Source organism: Maniola hyperantus, chromosome 22, assembly GCF_902806685.2.
Source record: "Maniola hyperantus chromosome 22, iAphHyp1.2, whole genome shotgun sequence".
Classification (NCBI taxonomy): domain Eukaryota; kingdom Metazoa; phylum Arthropoda; class Insecta; order Lepidoptera; family Nymphalidae; genus Maniola; species Maniola hyperantus.
In genome coordinates, this window is record NC_048557.2 from 9559358 (window position 1) to 9585255 (window position 25898).

The 25898-nt window shown below is 36.4% G+C and overlaps 1 protein-coding gene and 1 pseudogene across 1 annotated transcript in view; one reads left to right on the plus strand and one right to left on the minus strand.

The window, feature by feature from the left end:
- Positions 1-13748: 13748 nt before the first annotated feature.
- Positions 13749-25898, plus strand: part of Mtmr6 (Myotubularin related protein 6) — a 91930-nt gene continuing 79780 nt past the window's right edge. The window contains exon 1 of the mRNA XM_069506320.1: positions 13749-14248. Coding sequence (XP_069362421.1) covers positions 14132-14248 — 117 coding nt within the window. The 5' untranslated portion in view covers positions 13749-14131. The remainder of the gene's footprint in view (positions 14249-25898) is intronic.
- On the minus strand, positions 21984-22924 carry LOC138403875 (uncharacterized; annotated as a pseudogene).

The following is a 25898-nucleotide window of genomic DNA, read 5'->3' on the forward strand; positions in this document are numbered from 1 at the left end:
TTTCGGAAAAATAGAATTGTCATTTGTCATTGTCAGTTTGACATTGACAAATGAACATATTTTTTTTAATGACCATAATTAGATAATCTCCATAAACGTGACACTGGCGAAACACTCTGTGCCCAGCTGGCACAGCTAAAAGCCAATAATTGGGAATTGAATTGATTGAATAATTAGATAAGTCACATAAGGTCACATAGATATAAACTGTAAATATTTTAAATATGTTTGTAAATAAAATACAAATTGACCTTTAAAAAAAAAAAAAAATGACCATCGATATCTTAGAGTAGGTATTTAAATGATCGATATGTATACAGTGCGTAGATAGAGTAATAAAGCTAGATAAAGGAACGTTTGCTTTCTCATTCACACTAAGAAGAGAGCACAAATAAAGTTTGTGATTTATAGATTGTGATATATAAAAAAAAACCAGAAGGGACAAAAAATAGGTTAGCTACGTCTCTGTTTATCACATTAGTAACTTTATCTGTGCTCTCTTTTTAGTGTGAATGAGAAAGCAAATGTTCCATCTCTGATCAAACATAGGTACAATTATACATACTTACTTACGAGAACTAATGTTCCTGTATCTTCCTTTGTTACTCTATCTACGGTCTGTGATTACATTCACCCAAGTCTGTGGTAAGGTGGTGGTAAGTGGTTACTGGGTGGTTACTGGTTGCCGGTTGGTTTCTTGCTTTTGGTGCTTTGGTCAAACTGAAAAACCTCATGAAAAAAGAAAATCTATTCTCTATTGCATGATTGCAGCAATTTATTTCTAACTTGTTTCCAACAAACTACAAGGAGATTTCCAAATTCCAACTGAAATGGCAGATAAACAGAAAGTAGATCTTGGTCTTTTGGAGGAAGATGACGAATTCGAAGAATTCCCCACGGAACGTAAGTTTTTGGCTCTTTCTGTGAAACATTGTACTTACCTACCTGCATGAAAAACTTAAGTTTTACCTCTATCCTAAAATCACATTTTGTTTGCTATCAGATTGGGGCAACGAAGACGCTGATGATGCGGACGTTTCCGTGTGGGAAGACAATTGGGAGGACGATATTGTGCAGGATGATTTTAGTCAGCAGCTAAAGTTAGAATTGTTTTGTTTAACTGCTATAATAATATGTTCCCCAAAATAATTATACTCATTTAAAACTACTGTAAAACTTCATCTCTCTGTTTACAGTCTTGGTTGAATTCTCATACTCATGCTAATACTAAAGAGTGCAAGTTGACACACTGTTCTAACGTAAACAGTAACAGAAGTGTTGAGATTATTGTATTGAGTACAGTTTGGCTTGAACTAGGAAAAGGAATGCTCTATCATCGTTTTTATGCTAATGTAAATCAAATTTACATATTTTGTTATCTTACATGTTGGCTGATTTGTTTATCAATCACGCTGCAACAGATTGATGTGATTTTTAGGGTTCCGTACCTCAAAAGGAAAAACGGAACCCTTATAGGATCACTTTGTTGTCTGTCTGTCTGTCTGTCTGTCAAGAAGAAACCTACAGGGTACTTCCCGTTGACCTAGAATCATGAAATTTGGCAGTTAGGTAGATCTTATAGCTGACTGCTTTGGGGAAAAATCTTAAAACCGTGAATTTAGGGTTAGATCTCACAAAAAAAATTAAATTGTGGTCATGAACTAATAATTAGTATTTTCAACTTTCGAAGTGAGATACTTTATCAAATGGGGTATCATATGAAAGGTCTTCACTTGTAGATTCTAAAACAGACTTATTTATTTTTATGTATCATAGTTTTTGAATTATCTTGCAAAATGTCAAAAAAATATGTCTGTAGTACGGAACTCTCACTGACTCGCACTTGGCCGGTTTTTTTGCATAGATATAGTTTTTTTTTTAATAGATATAGTGAGCAAACGAGCAGGCGGGTCACCTCATGTAAGTGATTACCGCCGCCCATGAACATTTGCAGCACCAGAGGAGCCGCCGATGCGTTGCCGGCCTTTTAGGAATTTGTTGGTCCGCCCCTTGAATAACCCCATGTTGTAATCTATAGTTGAGGATAACATAACTTACTTTTAATCCCAGAAAATCATAGTTCTGACGGAATTCTTAAAAACCTGTATCCACAAAGCCAAAGTTGCGTCATCAGCTAGTTTTTATAACTTACTCGATGATGCCCGCGACTTCGTCCGCATGGACTTAGGTTTTTAAAAATCGCGTAGGAACTTTAAATTTCCGGGATCAAGCTCTTTCCGTGAGATGCATGTTATCTCTGTACCAAATTTCATCAAGATCGGTGAAACGGATGGGCCTTGAAAAGCTGCCAGACAGACAGAAACACCATTTTTAAAAATATATGCATGTCACCAATTTTATTGTGCACCAAATTTGAGAGTGATGGAGGAACCAAAATACTACCCATTGGTTCTTGTTTTCTTTCTTCTCTGTGGCTGTGCAGGTCCTTGAATTCCCTGTATCACTCCAAACATCTCAAATCCTTGTGATAGCTATCAATTACGTGCAGTTTCGTGCCAATGGCTGCTGCTGGTGGCAAGTGATGATGCCTAAGATGAAGCTCGCTTGCCTAGAAGATGCCTATTCACTCTTGACTTGAAGGTAGCCGTATTATAATTGGAGGAGAAAACTGATGCTGGAAGGGTGTTCCAAATCTTGGCGGTTCGAATTAGAAATGAAGTGGCAAATCACTTTGTATGTATCTGTGGAATTTCGACTATGTACGGGTGCAGAGTTGCAGACCTTGGCGATGCCTTGTGGTACGATAGTAGAAAGGTGCAATATCAGTTACACAGGAACATCACACTTTTACTTTCTTTTTCAATGCTGCCACACTAACACCATATACCTAGCCAATAAAATATTACAATTCTATTTTACTTTTTCAGGCAACAACTAGAGAAACTGCGTGAACAGAATAAGAGCTAGATGTAATGTACTACACTACTAACTACCTAGTTTCAAGTATTAAATAAAATAAATAAAAATGTTTTTTATTCAATTAAACTTTTACAAGGATTTTTGAATCGTCAGATGCATCTACCATTGGTTCGGAATGCCTTTCCTACCGAAAAGAACCAGCAAGAAACTCGGCGGTTGCTCTTTTCAAAGATTTGACATACAGTATTACGTCGTGTCTTACAAAAATTATGTTATTGTAAATATATAGCGAGGCGAGGTAAGGCTTTATTCTCGAAGGGAATAAAGTGCGACAAGGCTCTTTTGGCACTTGACTGACACTGACAGGGGAGCGCTGTTAGAGATCATAGGCCGTAGATAGAGTAATAAAGGTAGATGCAGGAACGTTAGCTCTCTCATTCGCACTAAAAAGAGAGCACACAAAGTTACTAATGTGATAAACAGAGACCCAGCTAACCTATTTTTTGTCCCTTGTCGTGTAACTGGTTTTTTGGCTCCACTATAGAAAGGTTCACCACTATTTATTCACGAATATTATACTATATGGGTATAGCGGTAATATTCAGTATAAAGAGGTTCATTTGCACTTTACATATCTGTAATTTCAAGTTTCGGAGACACGTATTTATAGACATTTATACAATTTTAAAATGATTAACATTATAAATAGAAAACACGATTACTACATAGATTTCGTTAATATTCACTGGAACGATATTAATTTGCACTGATCTTTACGTAATTTCTTAATTTCAAGACACGTAATCGCGTATTTTATACAGATTTATGTAAATAAAATGAAATTAATTAGGTCCCTAGCATTTTTAGAAACACAAAACCGCAAAGTATGAAGTATGAACTACGAACACATATAAAGATTACCATAACATAAACCTATAATTCTTTTTTTTTTAACTGGTTTTACGGCTCTGGGTTTTAATCTATAATAATCTTGCTGGGAACCAAAGACCAATAAAGTAAACTTAGCAAGATACTTTTTTTTTTAACTGGTTTTACAGCTCTGGGTTCTAATCTATAACAATCTTGCTGGGAACCAAAGACCAATAAAGTAAACTTAGCAAGATACTTTTTTTTTAACTGGTTTTACGGCTCTGGGTTCTAATCTATAATAATCTTGCTGGGAACCAAAGACCAATAACCAATTGACAAAAAACAAATGACAAAGTTTCATTTCCTAAACAAATTTTGGCAAAATTATGAATCGTTTTATGATCGTTATAAAACTTATGTTTCTACAAATAATTCACTTGATAAAACAAATTACCAGACAAATTATCATTTCATAAAATATCATTTGACAAACAATTGATTTCTTTAATCGTGTTAATTAGTAAAACAACATATAGCACTTTTTTTTTTGATAAAATGAATATTGTTTGATAAAATGAACTATTTGATAAATACTTTAAGAATTCACTAAATCTTTTATATGTCGACCGGGCCGACGGAAGAGACCGCTTACTATGGTGGGGGGTCTCTTTCCTCCCCCCCGCTCCCACCATCAAGAGCGAGCGAAGCGAGCTCGGGACTTGGGGCAATCCGACTCGGAACGGTTAGATTAGAAGGGGATGGCAGGGTCTGTAAGACCCCGCCATCCCCTTCGTGGGTTATTTCTTTTTTTACCACCCAGAAAAAAGGAGCCCCGTGAAGCGGGGCTCCGTCGACGGGCCCCGGTCGACGAGAAGAGACCACCACTATGGTGGGGGGTCTCTTTCCTCCCCCCCGCTCCCACCATCAAGAGCGAGCGAAGCGAGCTCGGGACTTGGGGCACTCCGACTCGGAACGGTTAGGTTAGAAGGGGATGGCGGGGTCTGTAAGACCCCGCCATCCCCTTCGTGGGTTATTTCTTTTTTTACCACCCAGAAAAAAGGAGCCCCGCGAAGCGGGGTTCCGTCGACGGGCCCCGGTCGACGAGAAGAGACCACCACTATGGTGGGGGGTCTCTTTCCTCCCCCCCGCTCCCACCATCAAGAGCGAGCGAAGCGAGCTCGGGACTTGAGGCACTCCGACTCGGAATGGTTAGGTTAGAAGGGGATAAACCCCCCCCCCCCCCCAACCTACCCAATCCTTAAGTTTTTTAAAACAGGCTACGCCAGAAGACTCGCTTTAAAGCCGTTTAGAAAAAAAAAGTTTACTTTACTGGTCTGTACAGCAGCAGCAAGAGTATTATAGATTAGAACCCAGAGCCGTAAAACCAGTTAAAAATAAAGTATTACAGGTGTTAACGGTGGTAACCTATGACAAATATCTATTGTATTTTGCGATTTTGTATTGTGTTTGTTTAGTTTATTCTAAAAATGCTAATTGTGATTAAAGTGATTAATTTTATTTAAAAAAATGATTTTCGAGCTCTGAAATTTTAACTTAGAGTTTCAGGAGCACCCCCTTTACTGCCCCCTATCCCAATGGATGGTATTGTACTCTATAGCAACCCCGGTTTTTTTCAAGAATACATACAAGAAGTTGCAAAACAAACTGAGAATTCGTGGCGTAGGTAATTGTATTTCTCAAGATTTATTTACTTGTCTTCACATAAAAAAACGTTTAATACAAATATTGTTGATCGGTTAATACAAATATTGACTACTAAACAATGGTAATAATTGTGTTATTCGTTACGTCGTGCTATCGCTATCTCATACGCGGTTACACAGTACCTACATCTACCTATTATTCTATCTACGACAGGCCAAAGATATGTGTAGGTACTACTTCGTAGTACAAAAGAATTATTACCTCCTATGTCGATGACAAAGGGTTAGAATATTCAAACAAGAAAGAACAAAGGGGCAAAGAATGTGGATCATATTTGGATGTAGGTACTACTACGTGACACTTGACGGCAACGTTAGTTCCAATTTTTGCTACGCGCCAAGATAGCCTTGTCGCACTGTATTTTCATTCAGCCGTCGCCGGTCGCGTCGTTTGACTCACGATTGCTTCTTTTACAATGTAACCCGTGACAACTGTACCTATGAGGATTTTTATTAATCTGTACATTCATCTGCATTTTGATTTTTGGCTAATGGCAACCCTACCCTACGCGTCGCCCATCACAGACCAATAACATGCCCATATCCTATACTCCTGGAGACGGAGTAAATGTATTCTGTGATCCTATATGTTATTGGTCTGTGGCGACGCCGATGAAATTTTTTTTGTAATTTTTCGGTTAATTTATTTTATGTACACAAATTACAATTAAGGATGATATAGTGCATATGCATTGTGCATTGAATTCATAATTCAAGCTATTGCTAGACAATTTATGTGAAAAGTTTGGAACTGTAGCTAAATCAAAGTTTTTGTAATGCATATGCTGTATTGATTGTCATCATTTCCAGCGATGGATATCATCAAAACTCCTAAGGTAAGTGCTCTTCAGTAACTTATCATTAATTTGTAGGGCCTAGGATTAAATAAAGCTAGACAAAACTAAGTTTAAGTGACATTTTTACTTAGAATTTTTATCGGCCATTTTTAGTACTCCGGAAGACTAGGTACACTATGTACGGTACTTGTATATTATCTGGCTTGCAGTAAGTATAATGTTAGTTTTTATACTATTGTACACTAACTATATGCTTTGTCATTTATCTAAAATAAGTATGTAAAAGGAAAAGGTGACTGACTGATTGATCTATCAACGCACAGCTGAAACTAAGAAGCTAAGAAGGGATTTTCGGAAATTTAACCCCTAAGGTAGTAAAATAGAAGAGAGGTTATCACCTATGATATGACGCACTTCTAGCCCTCTTTACCTCTTAAATATGGCAACATGGTTGATTTTATCCAATCCTCCTCGAAAATATTTCCATCAAACCATCTGCTTCCAAAACGATTATATCGTGTTCCTGGTTTGTTTGGTATAAAGTGCTTAAAGCTTTTTTGTTGACGCAAATTTTACAACAACCCAGTCATCTTTTAATCATCAGCAGTGGTACAATCTAAATATATACACATTTACATTTTTACGTATGTATATAAAACACAAAAAAATGTTTCTACCCGTGTCTGTACAGCTCTTTGAAATCATCTAATCGATGTACCCCAAATAAGATTCATTAGAAAGACAATAATGAGAAGATGCTTTGAGGGTGGCTTTTCTTAATTTTTTTTATATAGTGGCATATGCTGGATATTGGCTAGTAGTTAATATTGCTGAACCCAAATAGTACTGTGATATACAGGTTACAGGAAAATAGGACACGATCCCGTTAAAGAGTTATAGTACAGGACATTAGCTACCTATCAAACGACCCCTAAAGTGTTCATGCAAAAGTGTATCGTTTTCGAGTTATTTATTTTTGCATTTTTTTCTTGGTACAGGGGTGTTTGCCACTTTAAAAAGTAATAAAAAAAAGGCACAATGTGACCAATTCACCTGTACACAATCTCTAAATTAAACTAAAATTGCACGTCTAAATCTATTGCTATCCCTTTCATAATGTTGCTTGCGAAAAAGGATAGCACTAGATTTATTCCTGTTAATTTAGTTTAGTTTAGAGATTGTGTACAAGAGAATCGGCCCCTATGTTTTTCATCAGATTTTTTTAATTTCTTGCTAGTACATATCCTTGTTAATAATAAACAGTTATTAAAGAAGAAAAATCTTCAAGCATTTTAAAATTACAGCCCAAAAACTGTAGTTGTTTTCGATTTTATAAATTTAATTCTTTGAATAACTTGCAAATTTTCTGTAAAAATGACTATGGCACTTATTCTGCGGATTATTTTAAAAACATCTACGTTTTGTTAGCTATCCATTGGTACAAAAAAATTACAGAAAAAATCATAAAATCAAGAAAAAATTACACAACAAAGAGACCAGGTAGAAAATTCTAACAAATGCTATTGCCAAAGAATTAAATCAGAATCAATGTAAAAACAAGTTTAATGCAAAATCGTTGAAGATTATTATTCAATGAGGTCAAAAGGTAATATTAATTCAGTCAAGTGCGAGTCGGGCTCGCACACGAAGGGTTCCGTGCCATCGTACAAGAAATAACACTTTTTAATTTCATGGCGGGCATTTTGTAATTTTTAGTATTTGTTTTTATAGTGGCCATAAAAATACACATTCTGTGAAAATTTAATGTTCGTTCGTCCATCTGTCCAGCCGTCCATTTGTCTGTCAGTGGACTGTATCTCGTGAACCCTAATAGGTAGAAACTTGAAATTTTCATAGAATGTGTATTTCTTTTGCCAAAAACAAGTCAAGAATATTTGCATTTTTTAAGGCACCTAATTTCAAATTATTGATGTTTTCATGAGTACACAAGCACAGGTGTCACGGTTTGTAAGCCGAGGCACAACAACCCAAAATGGACGCAATTTGCAGAACGAATTATACCTATTTTTCATCAAACTCGTATTGAGAAATTTTTGATGCCAGTTTTTCAAGTAATCCAGCAAATATCTTTTTTGTTTTTTAATTTTTGATGATGCATTCTTTTTTTCCTGCCGCACAACGACTATTATTGTCATCTTCATAAAACTTGTGTATGATTTCTTCAACTCTCTTTCTCTTTCGCTTAGCTTCATTTTTGTACGATTAAATCCCATCTTTTTATATGTAATGGCTTTGTTTCCAAGTCTCCATATTTGAGGCCACCAGAACCAGAGTGACAAAGACAAACTACAATTATGTGGATATGTGGCAAAGTAGTTAAGGTGTTAATTTTAAGGAAATGTAATTTAAAAAAAATCATAGACACTGTGTTTAAAATTTGTAAAATATGATATTAGTTATTGATAAAATTTAGATGAACTATAAAAATAATCAGTATTTTTGTTATTTGTACATTTTTTTTGCTGATAGGCCACTATGGCACTTAGCATTGACAAAATATTTATAAACAGTGTATAAATAATAGGCCAATATGTATGAACCTTATCACCTTTTTTATTAATTTAAATGCAAATTGCCATTTTTCAACTTAAATAGTACAAATTAAACTTAGAACTAGCTTCTGTACTACTGTGTAATTTTTATTAAACTCTTGATGTATCTCAAACTCATACATTATTAATTTATTATTGTTTTTATTTCAACTTATGACTATCTTAGGCATAACGTGACAAAGTATTAAATTAGCCAGTCAGTTACTCAGTCGAAGAATCACTAATTGCACCATCTAGTTCGTTCCCCGCATTGGAGGAGACTTTGAGTTGTTGATAGAAAGGGTGATAGATAGGTGGAACATATTCCAAAAGGCATAGAAGGTCTTTTTTTTTCTCATGGCTGATTTTTCTTCCCTCTGGAAATAAAATCTCTAGTTCAAAGTTTGAAGTATTTTGGGATGACCTCTTGATGAAATTGACCTCCACGAAAAGTACTTCTGGCTTGTTGGAGTATTTGAAGAACATCGAGAATGGATGGCTTTTATTGTACAAAATCCACTGTATTTTAAGCCATTCAACTTTACTTCGATCAACGCCAATCTTCCTGTTTGTGATATTAGTTTCTAAGGCTTTGGTGGATATAAAGTCGTCTCGTTTCATTTCCACAATTTTGAATGGTTTCTTTTTTCTTGCTGCTAGTATCACATTATTCCAATGTTCGGGAACGTATATGTCTGGGAAATACTTCTTTTGTTTTTCCACCAAGCCGAAAGCCCGGTCGCAAGATGAAAAAGAATGCCCGCTGACCGTAAATTTGTGGTCTATATTTTCCACTGTAAATTGAGGACTAGAAACAATATGCATACATAATGCTGCAACTTTTATGTTGCGGTTTTGACCGCCACACTGGTCAGAGTACATGATTAACCTCTTTGTATGTACATGTTCTCTGATAAATTTTAGGAGGCATGAACCTATTTCTTGTGGTCCTCTGGATGCTGTCGATTCATCCCAGACATACATAAACATTTCGTCTGTACCAGCATTGTGAATGCCTAAACAGTAGGTCCACAGCTGACGCTTGTAGTAGCAAATACCAGTTGAAATTACTGGTGTTGGGAGAGTCTTCATTAAGTCAAAGATTATGACGGTAGTATCGTTATCCTGCTTCGCATTTTGCATGTCAAGTTTTAAATTTTTCATCGCAGATTCTGCTTTTCGCAAGTGAAGTTCTTTGGCGATAGTAAGCTAATTTTTTTTAGAAAGCTCGTTGTTATCGCAAGCGTCAATTTTTACTTTGAAATTGTCACATCGCTTACATGAGTCAGTTACTGGAGCATGAAATGTGAGGTTGAAATTTTCATTAAATATTTTTTCGAATATGTATTTTGAAACTGGTCCTTCAACCTTACTTTTGTATTCAGAATACATTATTGACAAATTTAAGTGAGGAGGCAAGTACTGTCTCGATTCACTCTTGTGTCTTGTGTAGTGAGAATCATATTTCGGAAAAGTATTGATGAAATCCTTTACTTCGTTTACTTTTGTTTCTGGAGTTTTATTCGACGGAATGTGCCTGCCTCTTTTATCAATGGGAGCGGGATCGCCAAGAGGCTTATTTTTCAGAACCCTTGTAAGGCGTCCGTCCGATACTTTAAAAACTTGCTTAAAAAATGACTTACACACACGAATATGTTTTCCATTCGCCTCTGGTAAATGATACAGTCTAGAAAACTCCTTGGGCTTCGATGTGATGTTTCCAGCTACCCGATCCGATGTGGTATCTCTAACTCTCACATAAGACCTTGCTTTTATCACGACATGTATGAGTGAATATAGGTATGCACTTTGCAAATCAAAATTTGCTAGGGCATAAAACTTTGAAAAAAGTTGTTTTTGTCTGTCATGTACAATTTTCTCATGGCATTTTTGATTACAGGTGCATTGAATACCTGTATCTATTTGTTTAGCGGGAATGAGAACGCCTTTTGTATTTACGTATGCCTCACCTCTAGCTCGTTTATTTTTTCTCACATTCTTTTTCCATAAATTTTCTTTGCGCATACGCTTCCTTGTATCTTTGTTTGTAGAAACAGATGACTATGCTCTGTTAATATTGGTTTAAGAATCAAAATGCCACAACAATTTTTTTTAACGCCATCTATGATTGTTTACTGAAATCACCTTTGATCCACTCTGGCTATGAACTTTGGGGTTTCAAAGGGGCATTGCCGTAGTCAACTAATATATCACAAATTGTGGTTTGGGCCGCTCTGGTTCTGGTGGCCTCATTTTATATTTATGTGTCAGTGGACTGGAGAAAATCGTTTTTAAGTAGGTTTTTTTTGGTGTGTCTCAAACTTTTTATCCAAAATTTGCCTCTGAATAATATCGCCAAATAACGCCTTTTTTATCAATTCTACTTTTTGATTAGGGTCGTTGGCCATTTCTACAATTTTACTTTTTGGTGTCAGTGCTTGCTTCTTTTTTATCATTCTATGTTTCAGTCTTCTGTTTCTTTGTTGTTCGCTGACAAGTTTTTTCTTTAAATTTTCAATGAGTAAGTCCTTCCTCTTCAGTATACTATTTCTTTTTTTCCGTTGAACTATACTCCTCCTTCTAGCTTCAGCTTCTCTTTCATTATTTAATAAAGGAACCTCAGGAATAATTTCATCTTCCGATGATGGCGGCGTATTTTGGTCCACGTATTTATCTGTATTTTCACGAATCTTTTGTTTTTTTTCTATAATCAGATGAGTAGGCTACCCAGTTTTTTCTTGCCTTTCTGTGCTCATGCGAAGTCATGTGTTTTACATATATCCGTTGTCCTTTATCCTTTTTTTTAGATATTTTAGGCGTTCCTTTTCTTTGTACTCTGCCAGCAAAACAGGGTCATTTTTAAATTTTTTCCAGTCGCCTCTTTGTCTGTTCAGACTTTTTTTGCAATTTCCTCTTTAGACGATGGTTTTTTCTTTCTAGGTGCCATATTCTACAACAAATACATTGGTATTATGTTTAAAACCATGCATCACACAGTATGATCATCAGTCCCTAGATGTGGCGTCAGGCCCTTTTTTTTTTGTTGATATTTCAAAGCTATCTGCAATCAGTCATTGGATGGACTTTTATCAGATTTATGAGTGCATTCAAGGCGTCAGGCCCTAGTCACTATTACGACTAGGGACTGACGAAACGTAACAAAATCAAATGAAACCTATTATTTAAAACCAAAATCTAAACCATTTAGGCGGTCAAAATAACAAGGCAGACCAAACTCATATTTACAATAAGTAATGAGATCAATTAGTAATTAACTATCTTTAAAACGACTTACCGAGGGCCTGAGAGTTTGATTGGCACAGCACGTATTTCCGCAGCAAAGTCGGCGACCGCACTAATATCAAAATGGCTGCCGCAGCTTGGGTCGTGTTTGCTACTAACTTCACACCGATGCTATCGTATTCAGTGAGTTATGAAAAAGCCATATGCTTGGATGCCGCGTATTTTTGAATTTCGTAAATGACTAGGGCCTGATATTTTTTATCGCTTACACTTTATGACTTGAAATAATGTGATGAAAAATATTGTTATAAATAATTAAATCGAAATGACAATGTTAGTAATGTAAACGAATTTCAATAGAGTTTGATCAAATTATTCTTATAGAATTATAATTACATTGAAATGAACACTAAATTCGGCAGATCTTACATGGCTAGGGCCTGATATTTGGAGTAAGAAATGTCAATTTTTGGAAATAAAGAATATTATGATATATATCAAAATGAGTGACCAAACTAAATGGACTTTATAACATCGCTTAGTAGTTTCAAATATTGGATATTTTTATTATAATTTTGTGAAAATTCATGCTAACACCAAGTTAACCAAATTTCAGATAACCACCCATATAGATCTCACCCTAAGCTGGAAACGGGCTAACTTGGAAGAGATAAGGTTGTTTTTATTAAATCCATACCCCTTGTCAGTTCCTACACGGTTGGCATCAAGTTTCTACTAGTTAGTTTTTATTAGCCATGATGTAAAAATGTCTATTTTAACCATAACATGTTCTAGCACTTTGCAAAGGGTGGACAGGGCAATGGGATGGTATGAATGTGGTTCTAGCGGATTTTTCTCTGGTTTCAAAATAGGTATAATAATTTGTTATTTCAATTTTGTCACCTTTGTCCACGTAAGCTTTTTGAAGAATCTATGAAGGCTGATATTATGATTAGAATAGTTGAACAGCATCAACAAATGTTTCTCGTAATGGTCGGTTGCCTCGTAATTTTTGGAAGGCTTCCTTTGAAGATCTCGTATTTGCAATAGTCAAATGAGTTTACCAGAATATCAGTCACCCGGTGAATTGTATCATTGCCTTGCATTGAGATGACCAACTGTAACTTCGTGTCGTCTGACGGTGGGTTCCCAACGTGTCACACCCAATCGTGAAACAGTGTAAATCGTTGGGAATCCATCGGAATTTTAATGGATATAAAAGTTGCAACTAGTAATAGTGTGACTCGTTGGGAAACGAAATTCGATGAATTCCCAGCGAGTCACACTGTGACACGATAGGGTGATGATGATAGACAAAGACGTATGAAATTCTGAGGTATGTGGAATAGGGGCTCTAGGGTAAATAAAAAAGATTCAAAAGCAATGTAGTGCAAGTACATGCGATCCCCGCCGATGTTCAAGATTTATCACTATAAACTGGGTTGGACTGTGTCGTCGGACGATTTGTTGGCACATCCGTAGATGTTACACGAGAAATTGCCGCCCACTTTTCGCGCGCATGCTCTGTGATTTGACCTCTGACATTCAATAGTAGATTTTATATCACAGATATTAAGGTGATTTTAGATTTTTACGGCGATAGCACATTTTCTGCACCGAATATTTTGAGGATAACATCGGGGGAGTTATCAAATGTCAATTTTGGTTTAGTGCACCTCGTGAAGTCGTAGATGGAAGACGTCTATCCGTTCTGATGCGTAAGACGTATTTCGAAAAATGCATTGACATAAAAAATTATGAGTTGCTAACGCATTTATTGCGTAATAAAATAAATTACGTGATTTGTGATAATGACAAATACATACAATCATAATAAATAACACTATCTAAAATGCAAAGAAAACTATAAACTACCCAAGTCCTTCTTTTAAAACTAAAGCAGAGTTCACACTGGCTTGTTTAAAAAAAACTGTTTACAAACTTGACAAAAATAAACTTTGTAACTTAAACTTTAACAACACGTTCGCGTTGAATCGCGTTACAAAAAATAAAGGTGTTTATAAAGTTACAATAAAATCATTTTTAAAAAGTTCGTAACAACATAATGGCTTTTAGTCTGACTCCGTCGCACATGTTCGGCGAACTTGGTCGTCTAGCAAGTTGGTTTAAAGGCGATTGCATCACATCTGAGGAGTTCAGCGGACTTGCAGTTACTGAAAAGGTACAGCTAATACTAAGCTAAGTAATATTTAAATAAATAATCGCACATGGTTTTTTCTTTTTACTCAAACATAAGTAATACTTGTGTCTAAAACACCGATTGAGAAATACTGTTTTGTTCTGCTTTGGTTTAGTCTGGTACCACATTGGTCATGGCACTAAAGCTGAATTTAAAAATAAAATAAAATAAAATAATTCTTTATGCAATTAAAGAACAAAGGCGAGCTTCAAACAAAATTTTACCTTGAATGCGTCTATGTAGGAAAAAATATTAATACCACAGGGGGTCCATTACTTAAACATAATCACCAAGATTTTTCATTTCAGGATCCACCAAAAAAAAGATATTAATATTTTTATATTTTGAGATTATGAAAGTAACGTAGTGGTTACATACTCTTTGGTTGGTAGTATATGCAAGATTGATGCATTAATATTATCAAGTAAAAACACTTAAGAGTTGTGTGCCCAACTCGTGAGTCAGAGACTCTGACGAGTGACATTTGCAACTGCAAATGCACGAATCACGCGCATGCATTCATTCATTCATTCATGCGCACAAAGAGTAGCAAACGAGCAAAGCTAAGATACTTACCTACTAAACAATGGTCCTTTACATGCCATTGGCATTAGCATTGTCTATAAAAGATCTTTTTCAGTATTTAGCATGATGTACTAGTCTGTGATTATAGTTTAGTTGTTATGCACGTAAACAGTTCCGATTTGACAATGGAACCAAGATCCCTATTAATTACGGATAGTTGGTAACTACCTCTTTCTTCTAGAAAGGCAATATGCAACCAATCCGGAGCAAGGCTCTCATATTTTGATAGAGCCAAAGCACACGAGATAATCAGAGAGGAAGCTTGTGATTAACTAATGATAAACCAGAAACTGGAAAAAAACTGCGAATACAACTGAAATACAAGTCTTGAAGTTGTTATTTAATTTGTAGGTATTTAAATTCCTTTTAACCCAATTTTTACCATATTTTATCCTGTAAGGTTTTATCTTATTCAGATGCATATGCTATCACTATGTTCAGATGACATTCCAATAATCTATTAAAAATCAAAAGTTTTTATTCTTCTATTAAAAATCAGATATAAAACCTTTTTCATTTATTCTGCTTTTAATATAAACCCTCATTTAAAACAACAGCGATTATAAATACTTGTCAAGACTTTGTTAAGATGGCAATGGCAATAAGTGTTGCCATTAATTTTATTTTAATTACGACTTACAATATATAAGTTGTTTAATAGCTCTTGGATAATGCTCTATAAGTATAAAGAAAAGAAAATATTCAACTTTTTAGACGTCCAGTAAACTCAACACTAATATACAGTACCTACGCGGCAGAAAATAATGTACATCGACCTTTAGAAAGAGGTAGCGGTTTTGTAGAGCATCGCCTCTGTCGTTAAGACTGACAAAACGTCACATAGGTATGAGTGACAGAAACAACGCTCTACAAAACCGAAATCTCATTCTAAAGGTTGATGTACATTATTTTCTGCAGCGTTCCTACTGTAAATAAGCGCGGATGTAAGTGCGATGGTTTGGTATCTAACAAGTCTAGGTATGCACTATAGTTTTGTATCGGACATTGTGTAGAGATGTTCTGGTAAAATTAAGTTGATGCATTTACGGAATATACCTAACCATAATATTATAAATGCGAAACAGAACTACGGATTGATGTAATTTTTTGCATGATTATAGTTACACTAGAGCCTAGAGCCGTAAAGCAAGTTTAAGCGCAGACAAATAAACTGTTCCCATTAACCAACCATTACAAACCAACTATTACATCAAAAATTGTTGTAACAAACCCTCAATAATTATTCTTTCCTTGAGTCACGTGGGGGCGAAGCTGCGGGTAATAGTTAGCACAATAATAAATATAGTTTGTAAGCACTGATTTATAAACAGTTTTATTTATTACTTAATAATAACGAAATACCTATTTTAAAGGTAACTTTTTCTAGAGTGGCAACTCTGGTAATGTTTTGTCATTATAACCAACACCGGATATGAATTTAATCAAATAATAATTTATTAATTTAATAATTTAATCTACGATAAAGTCTTATAAAACTAATTTTGTATAAAAACTAACCAATTAAATTACTAAGTTTTGCATAGGTCACATTTCTAGACGCTTCCTAAAACATTCAGGTAATCCCACGCCGATGTTCTTTTAACAAGTACTTTTGAATCGTCAAATGCATATTTACCACTGGTTCGGAATGCCTTTCCTACTGAGAAGAACCAGTAACAAACTCGGGAGTTGCTCTTTTCAAAGATTTGATATACAAATTATGCCATACTTATATAAAAAAGTAATTGCAGTCCAGCGCATTGGTGGAACGAGCTGCAGGTCAAATCCACGCTCTTTTATCATTTACATAATCTTTGATTGTGTAATATGCTTTTTTCAGGAGCATACTTTTAATAGATTTTTTAAACTTGTGTAAAGGCAACTCCACCACCTCTCGCTTTTGTTGACAAAATATCTAAATCATTGATTGTGTTACGTGGTACATATTTGCGTATCTTGCGATCTAGTAAACCATAAACAGTAGCTAATTATACACACATGTCAAGTTTATAAGGTAATTTAGCGATAAGCGCTCTAATACGAGGTATAAAATGATCGACAGTTTCAGAGTTTTGCTCACGTGAGAAGATTGTCCGTAAAATTTTATAAGCGGGGCGTGGGGCCCCGTACATCCCTCGCATACTAGTTTTCGCCTCCTGCCAACTGTGCTACGTCGTCTTTGATACCTCTCCACCAGGTTGCGGACACCAGGATAGCTTTTATAGCTAACTCTATCAGAAGGAACCCCCTCCTCGGTGACTTACGTGAACAGTCGTTGCACGTCCATTCCAGGTTTTCAGCTGTTTTTAGCGAGCTAAATTGTTTTTTTTGTGAGTCCTACAGAAACTAAACTAAATTACCAAACTTGCTGCATTCTAGGCCAATGTTCTTTTTCGTAATACTTTTAGAACACTTAGAACACTTTCCCATGATCGTTGTTTTATTCACATGGACATGGAGATGGAAAAATTTTGTCCCAGGCTGAACTATGTCTATCATGTACTTAATGCCACGACTGCAAAACAACATGCGACTTTTTTTTCCTTAAAATAGAAGATTTTTACTATTAACGCTTCAGTCATCTTTCATCAGTCAGCTTCTGAAACTGACTGAAGCTTCAGTCTTAAATCGTCTTCAAGTTGAAGTCTGTGACGATGTTTAGTTTTTAAGTTCGTCATGGCCGAAAATCCGCTTTCGCAAAGGTAGGTTGTGCAAAATGTCAGTAAATATTTTATTGCTGATTCGCTGATATGATTAATATCTTTTAAATTAGCCCAAAAGTCACCCAGTGATTGCTCTGCAAAACAACTCTTGAGTCTGCTGTTGCATGAGATTTCTATTAATTCCTCTTGATCAGAGATGGGTAGAGGTGGTCGACGGAATGGTTCGCGAAAGGATTGTTTACCCAGTTCCATTGCGGCGATATTTCTTTGTAGTAACTACGTAAAGCCGCCGACAGATTTTGCAAGTGGTAAATTTTGGTCTTGTTTTCACTGATAGCCGCACGTACCCCTTGATGCAACTTCACGTACCCCTGGGGGTACGCGTACCACTAATTGGGAACCACTGGTCTACATCAATTTGCTGTTCTTTTCTTGTGTACTTAGAGCGTATGGCATTTAATATTTCTTTATCAACTGGATTCATTTTTCTACATTTTGGAACATATTTGTGTGTGGACGTCGAAAGTCATCTGGTCAATCGAAATGTTGCATCATTCCATCCTTAAATTATTTTATCTTCATTCCAACGGTTTTCATTTTAACGCCTTTTTTCTATGAATTGATATTTGAATAAACAAGGCTTATAAATAACTAAAATTAACATGTAGGTACACTTGTGCTTAATCCAGTGTAATCGAATCGATACGTGTTGGTGTTAATCGATTTACTCGCTTCGTTGGCCATCAAAAACCTCTCGAGAAAAATCCCTTTCGTAATACCTACCTACATGATATTATTTTGTCATTGGCTGCTGTTGCTTGTTTAAACACCAGCATAAATTTTATGCGGCTACTTTCGCTAATCCCTTTAACTTGCCTGAAATATTTTGATACCAGCAAAGGATTTTTATTTCCTTTTGTGATGTCTTCTGTACTTTCCACAAATACAGGGAACTCCAAGTTGGTGCTATTATCGCCGTACGCCCGGCGATAACCTGGTTTCATGTATGGTTTATATTTAGTTATTTCGCGCCATAACTTTCCGAGGGTTTTTTCTCTATCTACTTTTCCCCTTTTTTGCCCGCTGCTTGTTCTAATCGTCACCGTCAAATCTGCAATAGTTCATCAATTTCAAATCAATTTTTATAAGATGAATCCTTTTCAAACTAGTCGGTCTTGAAAGTGCTACATAAGCCTGCCCACAAGAAAATGTCGATGATCCAATATCAATGAAAGCACTATTCAAACTTAGCCATAGCACATGTTTCCTTATATATATAAGAGACTCACGGGTCTCCTCTCAGTGGTGAGCCGGCTATAGATTGATATGATGACGTTGAATTAATTACATTTTCCAAAAAAGGTGATTTCCTTTGAGGTGGTGTCCTTTTTTGATGGGTTATAAAACTAGTATAATAAATAATGAATTAATGTTGGATTTTATTGGAGTTGGTAATCTTGTCTTTAAATTTTTTTAACTTAGCAACTTTTAGCTATCGCAAGTGAGACCGTCCCTGCAAATAGCAATTAATCGCTCCTCTAAGGAGATCTATAGAGCGCACTTTGACTTTGCTCAGACTTAAGATTGAGTTAAAACGAGACAGATTTATGTGAGAGATTCAGCTCTGTCTCGTTTTAACTATGTCTTAAGTCTAAGCTAAGTCAGAGTGCGATCTATAGATCTCACCCTAAGACTCTTTCGCCCTTTGAAATCCGATGAGCGTGATACTCAGCCGGTGTCCGGTTCGTATATTTCCGATACGGCCTTAGTTCACCCCGGGGAGAGGGATTATAGACATTTTTATGATAACCAACCCATTTTTATGGCCATATCAGGATGTTGCGAATTGCAATTCATTTGGAGAATTTGTGTTCGATCTGTTTTATATGATTTCCAATAAGTTAAGCGTATTCGATTTCGTAACCTACGCTTAACGCGGTCTGATCGTGGCATCCTTTGCGTTATTAAGTTTTTCGGTTTCGTTGTGCATCTATAATCATATAATCATAAATAATATAATCTTGAGGTGTTGGTTTGGTGTGCTTTATAAAGTGGTCTAAAACATAACAAATTCTTTTTGCGTCATCCACCCCGAACTGTTTTCTACGCCTATAGACTGAGGAGGGCCATTGCTAATAGATATTTCGCTGTATCGAATTCTTGAAAATATTGGAACATACATGGCACGAAGTTGCCAATGGCATTTGCTGCAGCTGCCAGAGTAACTAAAGTTCCTCTTTCAGCTGATGTAACAGCTCCTACCTGCTTCAAATCTCGTTGTTCAACGATCTTTTTAGGTTTTTGTACAGTTGTGACGAAACTGGATTTCGTCAACATTCCATATCCTACTTGGAGCGAACCTATATCGCTGAAGAACTTCTCTGTACTTTTCAAAAAACTGATGAACATTGGTACGATTGGACGAGGTGGCTCGGCTCAAACTCGTGGCTTCAGGACTTCGAATTGATAAGTTTGGATTTCTTTTCACGAAAGATCTTTCATGCCATTTCCATGCCATTCATTTCATGCAATTTCTTCTATTTCCACAAGTTTCGAACAGTCTTTTATAAGGTTTCGCTTCTCAAATTTTAATGCCGCTGACTCCAAACTTTTTGGTTGTTATATCTTGTAGTGAGGATTCCAGGCAACTGAACCATACTCAAGGATACTCCTTGTAAGAGCGTTAAACAACAATATAATAGTGTTCGAATTTCGTAAAATTTTGGTTATGTAAGATATACAGAAAACATCTTCCACCACAAATTCAATAGTCACCATCTTTCGTGCACGTTGCTATCTGCACATCACCCGTGCACAACACTAGAAAACTTATCCTATAGCTCATACAACGGATCAACAATGGAAAGAAAAAGGAATTCCAGAGACAATCCAAACTTAATTTATTTTTGATCGTCGCGTATTTTTTCGTCAGGGCGCTCAGCTACGTTGATTTTCTTTTAAATTTTTTTCTTTATCTCTGAAATCTTGTCCAAGACGGCGTTAATTGGATTGCTTTGAAAACATTGTTATCAAAGAGTTTTTGTTCTTATAGATTTCGAAGTTAAAATCGCATTTAAGCAAATTTTCAAGCGAATAAATGTAATCTGAATAAGGGTTTTCGGTTCCAAGAAAACTTCAAAATAATACAGGTAGCCGAGTTAGGGTAAAACAAAAAGGGTACTTGCTAAATAATTCAGACATTCTCCTACACTTAACTAATTTGAAAGGAAAGTACTTATCATCCTTTTCACGTTTGGTCCCATGCGGGAAAGGTTCAAAGAGTGCCATCCCTTAAACTTCAAAGGATAGCAACCTAAATTAAACTGACAGTGTCTAAATTAGACTTCATAAATAATTTATATAATTCATTATTGGATTTGTCCACCCGAATTAACGTCAGAATAACGAATGTGAGGATAGCTCAAAAATATACGGACTCTATTGGAATGATATTTGCGTGTGTTAAAAGTTTTAGGACTACGTCGAGATAATCTCAACGTTGTATTTATATGATTATCTTGTCAATCATAAATCGCTCATAATATGCTCCGGCTACACGTTCCGTTTTAGACGGAGCAAAAGACAAAACACTGGCCCCACGGTACAAGTAAGTTCTCGCAAACCAAAACTGTGCAAACCTCATTGCGTTTGGAGAACTGAAACTTTTCAACCATTACACGGTATGCGTCGTTTTTTTATTCCTTTCGGAATATTCCTTGCTTTTTATTATTATCTTCTATATAGCTAGTATGGATTTATATAATTTAATAAATAGTGTAATAAATTCTTTGGAATTGTTTTTCACATCACTCATTATTATATTTTTTAATCAACATAACCAACGAAGCAAATTGTACTAGCCTATCCTGCATCAAGTGGAGCCAATGTCTCAATATTTTTTAAAGTATTTTTGTAAATAAATATTTTTAAAAATATTGTCAGCATGTAAAATAAATCTGAGAAACTTTATATGGAGACTAAGTCGTATGTAGCTAAGCATATAAGAGCTTTTGAACTCGACGCTGCGTACTGATCTGGGATGCGATGAGAGCTTTAGCCTCGAAGCCTTTCTGTACACATAACCTGTCATTATTATATCGTTCTATTTCTATGACGTGTCTGCGTATTAAAAGAGCTATTGAAAGTTTTTATGAAAGGCTAGCTTATAGGGGTTTGAAATTTACTTAGTTTTAGGGACCAAATAAATTTCAAACCCCTATTTTATCCATTTAGGGGTTGAATTTTCTAAAACCCTTTCTTAGCGGACGTCATGATAGCGGCATACCAATTTTCAGCCCGAACCGTCCAGTAGTTTAAGCTGTGCGTTGATAGATTAGACAGTCAGCTTTTCCCTTTACACATTTAGATGAAAGTTACAGGTACAAACCAAATAAACAATTTTAAACACCCTCCTCCCCACTTTCCCCCTTGCGGAAAAGCATAGTTTTCCAGTTTACTCTATTATCACGTCAGTAAAATTTTGAGTGTTGTTGTAATTTTGTTTTCTGAAAAACCTCTTTACAGCTCGCCATTGGGACTCAATCCTTTGTGTATGAGTCCCATCTTCAGCCACAAATGGATTGTCTGGGTCCGAGTGATTGACTTGTTTATGGGTGTACCCGTGCTCTGCCAAGCAATTATATTATGCCCGCCAACAATCAGTATGGATTGTAGTGCCCACCATCACGTGTTTCTGTATAAGGGGCACCAACACCTCAGCAGACCTAATATTGTCCGGGCACACCTCTAATCTGAGATCCTCAGACCCATCTTCTATAATGCCGAGTACCCAGTGTCCTTCGACGTGACGTCCTACAACAAATAAAATTAATTTTAGACATTTAGCATAACAAAAAGTAAAGGTGATAACAAAATCTTGCTTAGAGTATGTACCTTTATTATATTTGCGTTTTCCAAATTTGCGTTCATCGATTTGCACTATCTTGCCGGGGCCACTAATCTTTCCGGAATCCTGTGTTTGTTTCTCAAGATAATTAATGACAATCACCTCTCTACAGTAATTAAACCAGTCGCTTATAGTGTTCCTGCTTAAACATTGTTGTCTCTGTCTTTTGTATGGGTCTTCATGGATTGTTTGGTTGTAAGACCATCCTTGAGCATATGCATAAATGAGATAATATACATGGATTAAATCCAGAGTAACATTTTCGAAAAACGTTCCGTTTCGTCATGAGATTTTAACTGCACCGCCTCCAGCTTTGCTTTTACAAGATGCTTTGGCACATATGAATGTGCCAAAAGATTTGCAACCACTTGTATACGATATTTTCATATTGGTTCTATGTTTGCCGCACTTCCGTTCCTTAAGGACAAGCCCTTCATCCTCACTATAGCGAACACATTGCTCGTTCGTACCAAGTTCGCGTACGATATCCGTTAGATTCCACATGTATAGAATCTCTGACACGTATGGCCTACGATTCACGTAATGGCGATTACGTCCGAGTAGGCTTCGTCGATGGGTGATGATGGCTCGAGTACAGCATCAGGCGCCGAAGAGGGCCCCGCTATGGGTTCGTAATCGCCCATTCTCAAGTTCGGTAAACAAGCCAAAGTCCAAAGGTATGCAATCCAATCAGGTCCAGAAACAAAGTCAAGGTCAAACGTAAAAGCAATCAAAAAGTCCAAAAACACAGCAGAAGTCGTCGATAAAAGAGGCAAAATAGAGCACTTAACACAAGAGAACATTCACGTGACCACTAGAGAAACGGAATGACGATTGACATTAATTGACATTGACGGACGTCCACAAAAAGGCCGTCAGAAACGTTCCGTTTCACACTTTTTAACCATTTTTACATCTAACCTTATGTTTTACTACACCAAATTGACATACATATTTGCGTTACTTTACACGCAATTTTTATTAAAATTTATTATTATCGTAATTAATTCAAAACACATTTCCGACATCCAAAAATAGTGTAAAATGTTCAATTGTAACCCTAGCAAGGCTCCTAAACTGAAAACATAATTAAAATCAAGTACCGGACGCTTACCGGACGCCTATACCCAACCCGACTCGTTTTTCAAAATACATATGTAACTATATCACCAATGTTCAAAGACTTCGCTATTAACCACTTGCTTCTTGGTTGAAGTTTTGACATATAATTATTATAAAATTGAACCCAAAACTTTTGTTTCATTTGCTTTTTTATATAAACATAATCTGTTTCTATTCTACTTTTTCTGATACATTCCATATGATCGGTCTTGTTTGCACGGTAAACTCCTCGTGAAATGTGAATATGAGCAAATATTTAATTAGGCTGTATTACTGCGCCCTGTATGTTCATATAGGGTGCGGCTTGCTTGAGCCAAAATAGACCAACCGTTTTGAAAACACAGACATAATTCTGTTTGAAGGAAGAAGAAAAATTTCATCAAGTAGACGAATTGTTTGTTCCCAATTTTCCGCGAGATACTTATCTCTTATGGAACCCTGTTTAAGGTCACGGTTCGTTGTCTGTTTGTTTTTGTATTTATATCAAAGGAACTGTTGTGTTCACTTCTTTTATTTGTTTTGTTTATTAAAACTGGGTATTATAAAGTTCCAGCAGCCGTTCATAACGAGCTTGCATTGTTATTGTGTCCGACATAATTCTTCAAATTGACAATAACTGAATCAATTACACTTAACAAACGCCTCACTGTTTACCGTTTTCCAAGCTTTTGGCAACTTGGTGGCCCCATCTCCTAGGCTATTTAGGGTTGCCGCAAGGGTCAAACTCCTAGACCCCCCAGCATCAGTTGAGATGGCCCTACGTTCCAGCAGCTGTTCATAGCGAGCTTGCATTGTTATTGTGTCCGACATAATTCTTCAAAATGGACATTCACTGATGCTATTTGTATTATAAAACGCTATTCTATGATATGTTTTAAGCCACCGGTCACTTTTCCGTCTTCATATGATGGACAGTTGTACACAATTCGACGACGATCAATGACCAATAGTTTAGAATGATTAAATAATTTATTTATTCTTACAATAGGTCTTTTTACAAATTGTACCGGGGACCCTGAAGTAAGTTTGCAAAACCTGTATCTCAGGGTCCCCACTCTTCCTCCTCCGTCATTTACAAATAAATACTTATTTTCAACAAAAACAAAATTTAGAATGGTGAAAAACTGTTTCTTGTAAGTTATGCGAGTATAGATGCGCATGTGGTCTAGTGAAATACATGAGAACCCACACTGGTGAAAAATTGTTTCTTGTAAGTTATGCGAGTATAGATGCGCATGTGGTCTAGTGAGACACATGAGAACCCACACTGGTGAAAAATTGTTTCTTGTAAGTTCTGCGAGTACAGATGCGCATGTGGTCTAGTGAGACACATGAGAACCCACACTGGTGAAAAACTGTTTCTTGTAATTTATGCGAGTATAGATGCGCATGTGGTCTAGTGAGACACATGAGAACCCTCACTGGTGAAAAACTGTTTCTTGTAAGTTATGCGAGTATAGATGCACATGTAGTATAGTGAGACACATGAGAACCCACACTGGTGAAAAATTGTTTCTTGTAAGTTATGCGAGTATAGATGCGCATGTGGTCTAGTGAGACACATGAGAACCCACACTGGTGAAAAATTGTTTCTTGTAAGTTATGCGAGTATAGATGCGCATGTGGTCTAGTGAGACACATGAGAACCCACACTGGTGAAAAACTGTTTCTTGTAAGTTATGCGAGTATAGATGCGCATGTGGTCTAGTGAGACACATGAGAACCCTCACTGGTGAAAAACTGTTTCTTGTAAGTTATGCGAGTATAGATGCACATGTAGTATAGTGAGACACATGAGAACCCACACTGGTAAAAAATTGTTTCTTGTAAGTTATGCGAGTATAGACGCGCATGTGGTCTAGTGAGACACATGAGAACCCACACTGGTGAAAAATTGTTTCTTGTAAGTTATGCGAGTACAGATGCGCATGTGGTCTAGTGAGACACATGAGAACCCACACTGGTGAAAAACTGTTTCTTGTAAGTTATGCGAGTATAGATGCGCATGTGGTCTAGTGAGACACATGAGAACCCTCACTGGTCAAAAACTGTTTCTTGTAAGTTATGCGAGTATAGATGCACATATAGTATAGTGAGACACATGAGAACCCACACTGGTGAAAAACTGTTTCTTGTAAGTTATGCGAATATAGATGCGCATGTGGTCTAGTGAGACACATGAGAACCCACACTGGTGAAAAACTGTTTCTTGTAAGTTATGCGAGTATAGATGCGCATGTGGTCTAGTGAGACACATGAGAACCCACACTGGTGAAAAACTGTTTCTTGTAAGTTATGCGAGTATAGATGCGCATGTGGTCTAGTGAGACACATGAGAACCCACACTGGTGAAAAA